We start from the raw sequence: 12,319 nt of genomic DNA, 5'->3' as shown, positions 1-12,319 counted from the left end.
GGGAGTTGGCGTGTGTACTTACGTTTTGCCCTGCAACCTGGAGTAGGGGAGTGTGTACTTACGTTTTGCCCTGCAACCTGGAGATAGGAGTGTGACTTACGTTTTGCCCTGCAACCTGGAGTAGGGGAGTGGTGTACTTACGTTTTGCCCTGCAACCTGGGAGTAGGGGAGTTGTGTATCTTGTAACTCACCGTGTTGCCCTGCAACATGGGTACTTAGCTAGGGGAGTGTGTACTTACGTTTTGCCCTGCAACCTGGGAGTAGGGGAGTGTCCGATTCACCAAAATGTACTTTACCCAGCGTTGCACCGACGATCGCTAGAGCAGACATATTTATAACGGCGGAAATGATGCTACCAGTTAGTACATTATGTTCAATGCGCAGACGCTCCAGAAGGAACACCTATTCGCTCTAGGCAATATTCGATTTAATACAGGATGGAAGATCTCGTACATTCCTTGTCACTAGCAAGTATATTCCACACTTTGTCAACCTTGAGACTAAGAGATGTCAATGTGGACGTGCTTACCAAATTACCGTATCTTTACAGTCAATTGCCCATGGCAAACCATCGTATTCACCCTGCCCACACCCCTCTATCATGACATAGAGCGAGCAATATCGAAACAAACCAAAACAAGTTACACAGCTTGTGATTCAAATAACGTATGCGTCTGTCTTGACCCTAGCCAAAAATCTCGTGAGGTGAAGATATAGCTGTGTTGTGCGGGAAATAACATACCAAATTATGAAAGTCCATGTACACAAACAACAAGGTGTGCAGTTATAAATGGCCAAAAAAACAAAGATTTCTTCCACAGGCGAGAAAGGGAATACTTAGCTATGCCCCAGAACTCCCTGGCATCCTTGCTAAGAGCTATATCATCTGAGCATGCCTTTCGAGATAACTAGTTTTACATGATAATCTTCCTCCTGCCAACCCTGGGGTACTAGGGTATGTACAATTTGTTACGCGTAACTCTAGCCCTGTTATTTCGCCTCAATAAGACTAGAATCCTGGTCAATTGTTTTAGTCCTCCGGGCCTCATCTGAATCTGCCTCACAAAACCCCCATACATGACGAAGCAAAAAACAGTGATTCTTTAGACAGATGTTTGTGCTCATGCAATCTCATTAGGAGGAGACTAATGAACAAAAAGTAAATTTGCCGGTAAGTATTTTCACTCACTCTCTTTCCTCTCAAATACTGTGAGTTAGAACGAGCAGTGCTAACTCTACGTGTTTCGACGCATTAACAGCCTTGAGTTCTTCTGGGCGTATGACGCTACAAGCGGAACACCTGTATCTAGCGTGGACCTCGCTCCCGTGCCTCAAATAATTATTTGCTATCCATTCTTATAATATATTAGAATACCTGGGAGTAGGGGAGTGTGTACTTACGTTTTGCCCTGCATCCTGGGAGTAGGGGAGTGTGTACTTACGTGTTGCCCTGCATCCTGGGAGTAGGGGAGTGTGTACTTACGTTTTGCCCTGCAACCTGGGAGTAGGGGAGTGTGTACTTACGTTTTGCCCTGCGTGCTCGTGCTCAAATAATTTTGATGCACTATGAGAGGTAGGCACGCTTTTTCTGTTGTTTTCAGAAAAGTGTGATTCCTGTAAGCACAAAGTCCTACCTACAATGTTTTGTTCATGAATAATGTTGTATATTTAGAGGTTACTCATAAGTGGATTGTATTGTTAAGATGCAATTGTATTCGTAATTTTTAGGATGATATTAACATTTTGAATTCAACATGTGGTTACTAGCTAGCTAAGATACTGTATGTGTGAACGATGCCTTGCTCCACGACTGATCCCAGTCCACTGTTGTGTGTCTGTTGTAGAAAGAGGCGACGATTCGCAGAACATATTTGTGCTCAACAAATGTTTTGTCTTTTCTTTTGGATGCAGAGAGTGAATTCTGATTCATTATTACAACCTGATCTCCGAAGTCTCAATCAATCACACACAACGCAGAGCTGCGGCGGTGCAGTACAGTGCCGGTTACTTGGACATCATCCATTCACCTACTCTGCATCTCACAAGGATACAGCGGTTGGAACCAAAAATGTCACATTTGGACTCATCAGACCAAAGGACAGATGTCCACTGGTCTAATGTCCATTGGTTGTGTTTCTTGGCCTAAGCAAGTCTCTTCTTATTATTGGTGTCCTTTGGTAGTGGTTTCTTTGCAGAAATTCGACTATGAAGGCCTGATTCACACAGTCTCATCTGAACAGTTAATGTTGAGATGTGTCTGTTACTTGATCTCTGTCAAGCGTTTATTTGGGCTACAATCTGAGGTGCAGTTAATTGCCCATTTCTGAGGCTGGTAACTCTAATGAATTTATCCTCTGCAGCAGAGGTAACTCTGGGTCTTCCTTTCCTGTGGCGATCCTCATGAAAGCCAGTTTCATCATAGCGCTTGATGGTTTTTGCGACTGCACTTAAATAAACAAATTTTCCGCATTGACTGACATTCATGTCTTAAAGTAATGATGGACTGTCATTTATCTTTGCTTATTTGAGCTGTTCTTGCCATAATATGGACTTGGTATTTTACCAAATAGGGCTATCTTCTGTATACCACCCCTACCTTGTCACAACACAACTAATTGGCTCAAACGCATTAAGAAGGAAAGAAATTCCACAAATTAACTTTTAACAAGGCACACCTGTTAATTGAAATGCATTCCAGGTGACTACCTCATGAAGCTGGTTGAGAGAATGCCAAGAGTTTTTTTAACACTTTTTTTGGTTACTACATGATTCCATATGTGTTATTTCATAGTTTTGATGTCTTAACTATTATTCTACAATGTAGAAGATAGTACAAATAAAGAAAAACCCTTGAATGAGTAGGTGTGTAAACTTTTGACTGGTACTGTGTGTAGCTCCACATTGTTCTGGTACTGGTACCGCCTGTATATAGCTCCACATTGATCTGGTACTGGTACCCCCCTGTATATAGCTCCACATTGATCTGGTACTGGTATTCCCTGTATATAGCTCCACATTGATCTGGTACTGGTACTCCCTGTATATAGCTCCACATTGATCTGGTCTTGGTACCCCTGTATATAGCTCCACATTGATCTGGTACTGGTACCCCTGTATATAGCTCTCATTGATCTGGTACTGTACTCCCTGTTATAGCCCAATTTGACTGGTATCCCTGTATATAGCTCCACATTGATCTGTATGTACTCCGGATATGCCCTATTGATCTGTTACTCCCTGTATATAGCTCCACATTGATCTGGACTCCCGTATATAGCTCACATTGATCTGGTACTGGTACCCTGTATATAGCTCCACATTGATCTGGTACTGGTACTTCCTGTATATAGCTCACATTGATCGGTATGGTACTCCTGTATATAGCTCCACATTGATCTGGTACTCCCGTATATAGCCCACATTGTCTGGTACTGGTACCCTGTATATAGCTCCACATTGATCTGGTCTCCCTGTATATAGCTCCACATTGATCTGGTACTCCTGTATATTGCTCCAACTATACTGTAGTCCACTCTTCTGTATTCCATACTTCTGTTATTATTACTCTTGGTAGTGTTTTTATTTTTATTGTTGGGAAGGGCTCGTATAAAACAAGAATTTCACGGTAAAGTCTACACCAGTTGTTTCAGGGCATGTGAAAATGAAATGTGATTTGGCCAAATGAGATAACTTCTGCAGTGTTCTGCCTAGAACTTTCTGTCTTTTCTCCCAACGATTTTTCCAATGATGCTCTTAATGAGTTTGCCTGTAGAGTGCCCTCCAATAACAGGTTCCTCTCAGAATTGGGCCTGCTTTGCCATTGTTCTATTTGCTCCTTAGTGTCAGTGGACAGTGGCATAGGTAGCACTTTACATTGTCAATCACACAGAGCTACCTACTGTACATAGAGTTCTCTCCATCTCTTTCTGGAAATGACTTGGCTTTCATGTTGGCCTTTTTACATTTCGCAGACACAGCAGCGAACAACTCAATCTGATCAAGTGTGGTAAGAAATTGTGTGTGTGGTGTGTGTTGTCCACTCCCACTTCAGTTAATATATGTTTGTGAGTGCAGAAAATAAGGGGCCAAAGGGCAGCCTTGCTACTTCCCCTGACAAAATTACAATTTAAGTTCCTCATGGTGTGATGGGCTTGAAACCTAACTTAGTGTCAGTTCAATATAGGAGAATCCCACACAGATACAAAGATGAGGCAGGATCAATCATGGTCTATCCCTCAGAGACCCCAGAGGTTGAAATAGCTCCTTATATCTATGCTAATCTAGCCACACTTCAGAGGCACACTGTTGCTGGCTCTTGCAAGGGTCTTTCAGCAGTAGTATAGGAATGTTAACGGAGCCGTAACCACGACGAATGCAGGCAGTGTAGAAGGAATAATGCAGTGTAATGAATGATAGCAGTGGTAGAGGGAACATGCAGTGTAAGGAATGTAAGATGGTAGAAGGAATAATGCAGTGTAATGAATTCTAACAGTGGTAGAAGGATAATGCAGTGTAATGAATTTCTAAAGTGGTAGAAGGAATAATGCAGTGTAATGAAGATAGCAGTGGCAGAAGGAATATGCAGTGTAATAATGATAGCAGTGGTAGGAGGATAATTCAGTGAATGAATGATAGCAGTGGTAGAAGGAATAATGCAGTGTAATGAATGAGCAGTGGTAGAAGGAAGAATGCAGTGTAATGAATTCTAACAGTGGTAGAAGGAATATGCAGTGTAATGAAATGACAGCAGTGGTAGAAAGGAATATGCCAGTGTAATGAATATAGCAGTGGCAGAATTAATATTGCAGGTGTAATGAATGATAGCAGTGGTAGAAGGAAGAATGCAGTGTAATGAATTCTAACAGTGGTAGAAGTAATAATGCAGTGTAACGAATGATAGCAGTGGTAGAAGGAATAATGCAGTGTAATGAATTCTAACAGTGGTAGAAGTAATAATGCAGTGTAACGAATGATAGCAGTGGTAGAAGGAATATTGCAGTGTAATGAATGATAGCAGTGGTAGAAGGAATATATTGCAGTGTAACGAATGATAGCAGTGGTAGAAGGAATATTGCAGTGTAGAACTGGATTAGCATGGTAGAAGGAATATTGCAGTGTAATGAATGATAGCAGTGGTAGAAGGAATATTGCAGTGTAATGAATGATAGCAGTGGTAGAAGGAATATTGCCGTGTAATGAATGATAGCAGTGGTAGAAGATAAAAAGTGGTTGCAGTAAAAGTAGTGTTGCTTCTGTCAGTTACATAATCAGTAGAATAAATAATGATAGGGATGAATAGCAGTTTCCCAATAGTTTCCCAATGATGTCTTGATAATTTCATGAAAAATATATCTTTACCTTGATGGGTTCGGATTTCTAAACTTTAAATATTGTTAATCATCAGTTATAATAGAGACATGAGCGGTGCCATAGTCTAGGGTCTACACCAGAAGTTAATGGGTATCTGTAGGAGGGATGTATATGGTGGAGGCAATTAAGCTTGGAATGTACCGAGTGGAGGGAAAGACGATGACATGTTGGCAGGCACTGATAATGGTGGAGAGATGTGGTTTAGTGAGGAAGGGTGTCGAGGTCAGGTCACATTAAGGGAGAAGGAACAGTTTGTTGCCCGCATCACTTTTAACTTCCTGCCTAGTAAAGATGTCATGTTTAGAGAGAAGGAGGAGACTCCGCCCAAATTGGGGTATGTATAGGAACCATGTCTTTGTCTTATTCCGCTGTGTTTTTAAAAAATGTATCTTTATTTAAACTAGGCAGGTCAGTTAAGAACAAATTCTTATTTTCAATAACGACCTAGGAACAGTGGGTTAACTGCCTTGCTCAGGGGCAGAACGACAGATTTTTACCTTGTCAGCTCGGGGATTCGATCTTGCAACCTTTCGGTTACAAGTCCAACGCTCTAACCAGTAGGCTACCTGCCACCCCAAGGGGTGAATAAACTTGGTCTAAACTTTACTAATCGTCCGTGATTTTTACTAGGTTCATTTAGAGCCTAACAACCTGTTTGTAACAGACACCAGTTGGTTGTAATCTGGTTATAACAGACACCAGTTGGTTGTAATCTGGTTATAACAGACACCAGTTGGTTGTAATCTGGTTGTAACAGACACCAGTTGGTTGTAATCTGGTTATAACAGAGACCAATTGGTTGTAATCTGGTTATAACAGACACCAGTTGGTTGTAATCTGGTTATATGACGTCTTCTCAAGGAGAACCATAAAACCCTAAAATGACACTATAAAACAACCTGCTGGGATGTGGGAACAGGAACAACCTGCTGGGATGTGGGAACAGAAAACAACCTGCTGGGATGTGGGAACAGAAACAACCTGCTGGGATGTGGGAACAGAAACAACCTGCTGGGATGTGGGAACAGAAACAACTCTTCTCTCTCTTCTCTCCTCCAGGGTGCTGAAGGTGTTCCTGTCCCGTACGGCACAGCGGACGCCCTACATCACCAGCTGGCGGGTGCTGCGTCTGCTAGGGGTCATCCTGCTGGTGGTGCTGTGGTTCCTGGTGGCCTGGACCTCGGCCGTGTGTCAGACACCTGACCGGACGTCGGCCCTCATCGATGTGGGCCTCACCCCCGACGGGCTGCAGTTCAGCATGTGCCTGCTGGACCGCTGGGACTACATGATGGCAATTGGTGAGTTGTGACGGAAGTGTGGACCTCTTGTTAATACCCCTAGTCAATAACCAAGTGGGCAAACTGGTTGAAATGACATTGTTAAAGCCAGAAAATGATTGAAATTATCAAATCAAATCAAGCTTTATTTATACAGCACATTTCAGACATGGAACGCAACACAATGTGCTTCACAGAAAATAAATGATAAAAAACGATAAATGAAAACTGAAATATTTACTACACAACAAACTTAGGAGGATAAAAAACAAAAGAATAACAATAAGAACTGAATGACTAAAAAGTACCCTAAGGAAAAGCAAAACTAAAAAGATGTGTTTTAAGATTTCTTTTAAATATGTCCACAGTTTCAGCCCCCCTCAGGTTCTCTGGCAGGCTATTCCAGAGGGCAGGGGGCATAGTAACTAAAGGCTGCCTCTCCATGCCTCTTGGTCCTAGGCTATGGGATAGTTAAAAGACCAGTGCCAGAGAATCTGAGGGTGTAGTGGACAGTCATTGTTATCATATATGAAATTATAAATACCTCACGTCACTCGTAATAAGACTAAGCAATTAGCCTATTAAAATGCTTATCTGGCTTCATAAAGATAATTAAAATATACACGCAAGCATTAGGCAATGAGATGACGTTGACTAGCAAGAATTGGTCTCGGAATTGTCTATATCAAAGACAAATATTTAATTAACATTGTGCAATTAATAATGGATTCACATGCAAGGCATAAATTAAGTTAAAAGAATTAACAAGCATTAACAAGTCATTATTCCAAGCAGGACAAAGCATGAATAAAGAGATGCTTACTAGGCCAGAGTCCTAGACGCCTAGTAAATTCCTACAAGCATTTCGCTACAAGTAATAACATCTGCTAAATATGTGTATGTGACCAATAACATTTTATTTGATTTTGATTTGATGAGAATTGATCATACAACCTTCCTCCATGGCTGGAAACAGGATAAGAGAGAGAACAAAGGCATGTAATTCCATTTATAACATCTGAAGGTGTGACCTTTCAACCCAAAACCAACCACCATTAACCAATCAAACAATACCAAGTTTACAGTAACCTCAACACTTCCAGGCCCAATCTCCACAGGGTGTCACAGCATCTAAAGGCTTGTGTGGGGGATGAGACCAATGTAAATAAGCCAGAATTCCTGGACCATAAAAACGCTTTGCATAGAGATCATACATCCATATACAGTGCCTTTGGAAAGTAATCAGACCCTATGACTTTTTCCACATGTTGTTACGTTACAGCCTTATTCTAAAATGTATTAAATAAAAAAATATCCTCATCAATCTACACACAATACATCAGAATGACAAAGTGAAAACAGGTTTTTAGAATTTTTGCAAATRTACCAAACCCTAAACTGAAATACCTTATTTACATAAGAATTTAGACCCTTTGCTATGAGACTCGAAGTTCTCGAAGCTCAGACTCGAAGCTCAGGTGCATCCTGTTTCCATTGATCATCCTTGAGATGTTTCTACAATTTGATTGGAGTCCACCTGTGGTAAATTCAATTGATTGGACATGATTTGGAAAGGCACACATCTGTCTATATAAGGTCCCACAGTTGACAATACATGTCACAGCAAAAACCAAGCCATGAGGTTAAAGGAATTGTCCATAGAGCTCCGAGATGGGATTGTGTCGAAGCACAGATCTGGGGAAGGGTACCAAAACATTTCTGCAGCATTGAAGCTCCCCAAGAACACAGTGGCCTCCATCATTATTAAATAGAAGAAGTTTGGAACCACCAAGACTCTTCCTAGAGCTGGCCGCCCGGCCAAACTGAGCAAACGGGGGAGAAGGGCCTTGGTCAGGGAGGTGATCAAGAACCTGATGGTCACTGACAGCTCAAGAGTTCCTCTGTGGAGATGGGAGAACCTTCCAGAAGGACAATCATCTCTGCAGCACTCCACCAATCAGGCCTTTATGGTAGAGTGGCCAGACGGAAATAACTCCTCAGTAAAAGGCACATGACAGCCCTCTTGGAGTTTGCCAAAAGGCACCTGAAGGACTCTCAGACCATGAGGAACAAGATTCTCTGGTCTGATGAAACCAAGATTGAACACTTTGGCCTGAATGCTAAGTGTCACGTCTGGAGGAAATCTGGCACCATCCCTACAGTGAAGCATGGTGGTGGCAGCATCATATTGTGTGGATGTTTTTCAGCAGCAGGAACTGGGAGACTAGTCAGGACCGAGGAAAAGATAAACAGAGCAAAGTACAGAGAGATCCTTGATGAAAACCTGCTCCAGAGCGCACAGGACCTCACACTGGGGCGAAGGTTCACCTTCCAACAGGACAACGACCCAAAGCACACAGCCAAGACAACGCAGGAGAGGATTCGGGACAAGTCTCTGAATGTCCTTGAGTGTCCCGGCCAGAGCCAGGACTTGAACCCGATCGAACATCTCTGGAGACACCTGAAAATAGCTGTGCAGCAACGCTCCGCAACCAACCTGACAGAGCTTGAGAGGATCTGTAGAGAGGAATGGGAGAAACTCCCCAAATACAGGTGTGCCAAGCTTGTAGCATCATACCCAAGAAGCCTTGAGGCTGTAATCGCTCCCAAAGGTGCTTCAAAATACTGAGTAATACTGAGTAAAGAGTCTGAATACTTGTGTAAATGTGCAAAAAATATATATATATATACATTTGCAAAAATGTCTAAAAACTATTTTTTCTTTGTCATTATGGGGTCTTGTGTGTAGATTGATGAGGAAAACATATTTTAAATCCATTTTAGAATATGGATGTAACGTAACAAAATGTGGAAAAAAGTCAAGTGGTCTGAATACTTTCCGAATGCACTGTACTGTAGCATCAGAGTTATCCTCAGGGAACAAGTTTCAGATAGAAACCAGGATAATATAGTATTATTCTATCATATAGTATTATTCTATCATATAGTATTATTCTACCATATGGTATTATTCTATAATATAGTATTATTCTATCATATAGTATTATTCTATAATATAGTATGATTTTATAATATAGTATTATTCTATAGTATTATTACATAATATAGTATTATTATATAATATAGTATTATTCTATCACTCCTTCTATAGTCAGTCCTCTGGATACTATAGCAGAGATACGTTTTAGCCCCTAAGAGAGGGAAGGGCTGATTTGTCCTTTGGCATTGTCCTGTTCCTGGACCATTTGCCATGCAACTCCAGCTCAACTTCAGAGCACATAAATTAGGCCGAGCATAGAAGGGTACTGAGTACATAACTTAAAAACATGTCTGACATGTATTGGGGTGCACAATCGCGAACTGATTTAAAAACCAATAGAAGAATCTTAAAATGTATTCTAAAACTCACAGGCAGTCAGTGCAGAGACCTTAAAACCGGTGTAATGTGTGCTCTCCGTCTGGTCTTGGTCAGTACCTGTGCTGTAGCATTCTGTATGTTTTTGCAGTTGACCAATGGCTTTCTTGGGTAGACCAGGCAGGAGAGCATTACAGTAGTCAAGCCTGCTAGTAATAAAAGCATGGATGAGTCTCTCTGTATCAGTCTGAGAGAGAAACGGCTGCACCTTGGCAATGTTCCTCAGGTGGTAAAAAGCTATTTGTCACATTCCTAATGTGTGATTCAAAATTGAGTTCAGAATAAAAAATGACAGGTTTTTTACCAAGTGAATTATAATGTGCGGCCAGATTCTCTCTCTGTGTTTTGGCTCCAACAATAAGTACCTCTGTCTTGTCTTGATTTAGAGGAAGGTGTGAGCCATCCAAGTATTTAAATCACGAATACAGTCTAATAATTTATCCATGGAGCTTAAATCCTCTGGTGACACAGAAATGTAAAGTCGTGTATTGTCTACGTAGCAGTGAAAATCAATGCTGTGCTTTCTGATAACGCTGCCAAGTAGTAACATATATAAAATGAACAGCATCGGACCCAAAATCGAACCTTGTGGAACGCCACATATGATATGTATTTCTTCTGAGTTAAAACTTTTGACCGGTTAAATAGGTCCTACACCAATTTAGAACTGGACCGGAGAGGCCAACCCACCTCTCCAGTCTGTCCAGAAGGACATCATGGTCAACAGTGTGGAATGCAGCACTTAAATCCAAGAGTACAAGGACAGAAAGCTGTTTGGCGTCTGTGTTGGCTCAGATAATTTACAACTTTAACCAAGTCTACTGTGGTGGACACAAAAACCAGATTGGAATTTTTCTAAAATACAGTTGGTACTTAAAAATCATTTAGCTGTTTGAAAACCAATTTCTCCAGAATTTTGCTATAGAATGGGGAGGTTGGAGATTGTTAGAAAATTGCTCAAATCTGTAGAATCTAAATTACTTTTCTTCAGAAGGGGTTTCACCATAGCAGTTTTTAGTGTCTGTGAACAGGGAGTGATTATCAATAGCTTGCACTTCTTCAGATATGCAATTAAAAACTGTTTTGAAGAAGGTGGTGGAGATAAGCCGTCTCGATTTTAAGTTGTGATATCACTTTCTGGCAGGCAGGGTCAGGACAGGTAGAAAGGTCAGAACTGGGAAGACTAGGAGACACTAGAGCACAGGAAACATGGGAACACGCTGGTAGGACTTGACGGGACAAGACGAACTGGCAACAGACAAACGGAAAACGCAAGAATATAATGAGGGAAGATTGGAGACACCTGGTGGGGATTGGAGACAAGCACAAAGACAGGTGAAACAGATCAGGGTGGGTCTGTTCCTTATTTTGTGATGGCAGCCTGCCGAAATATAGATAGAAGCCTTCCACAAGTTCTCATCTAACTAAGCAAGTATAGGTTTATTCCAAGTTTCATTGTTTATTTTACCTTAATTTAACTAGGCAAGTCAGTTAAGAACAAATTCTTATTTTCAATGACGGCCGAGGAACAGTGTTCAGGGGCCTTGTTCAGGGGCCCTGCCTTGTTCAGGGGCCCTGCCTTGTTCAGTGGCCCTGCCTTGTTCAGGGGCAGAACGACAGATTTTTACCTCGTCAGTAACCTTTCGGTTGCTAGTCCAACGCTCTTACCACTAGGCTACCTGCCGACCCTTGAATAGTGTTAGTTTAAACAGAGCCCCACACCTCTATTGATTTCAGCGTGATATACATGGAAGTGATTAACAAAACAATGTGTTGCGTTACACTTACCTCATTGACGATCCACGTAAATCAAAATGCAACATTCCAAAATGTACAGCAGCTGACGGTGTTCAGCAGATTGTCCTCTAACCAGGGATGTAAAAACATATCCAGTTTCCATGCGGTTTTTCAGTTGTGGTAGTTTCAACAGCGTGTATCCTAATCGATGAGGGATTTAATGCCTCTTGACAAAACAACAGTGTGTCTCCCGCCCTAATCGATGAGGGATTTAATGCCTCTTGACAAAACAACAGTGTGTATCCTAATCGATGAGGGATTTAATGCCTCTTGACAAAACAACTAGGCGGGTTACATACACTGTTGTTTTAGTTCAAGAGGCATTAAATCCCTCATCGATTAGGGCGGGATACACACTGTTGTGTTTTGTCAAGAGGGCATTATAACTCCTCATCGATTAGGGCGGATCACACGTTGTTTTTTGCTCAAGAGGCATTAAATCCCTCATCGATTAGGGCGGGATACACACTGTTGTTTTGTCAAAGGCTTAAATCCTGCC

The 12,319-nt window shown here is 41.6% G+C and overlaps 1 protein-coding gene across 1 annotated transcript in view; it reads left to right on the top strand.

The window, feature by feature from the left end:
* LOC111979703 (metabotropic glycine receptor-like) overlaps positions 1–12,319 on the top strand; it is a 148,834-nt gene that overhangs the window by 108,205 nt on the left and 28,310 nt on the right. Inside the window, 1 exon segment of the mRNA XM_070449019.1 lies at positions 6,430–6,668. Within this exon segment, the coding sequence (XP_070305120.1) occupies positions 6,430–6,668 (239 nt within the window).

This window comes from Salvelinus sp. IW2-2015, linkage group LG19 (genome assembly GCF_002910315.2).
Source record: "Salvelinus sp. IW2-2015 linkage group LG19, ASM291031v2, whole genome shotgun sequence".
In the NCBI taxonomy this organism is placed as follows: Eukaryota; Metazoa; Chordata; class Actinopteri; order Salmoniformes; family Salmonidae; genus Salvelinus; species Salvelinus sp. IW2-2015.
The sequence above is the reverse complement of the archived record's forward strand: the minus strand, read 5'-3'. Positions and strand labels throughout refer to the sequence as shown.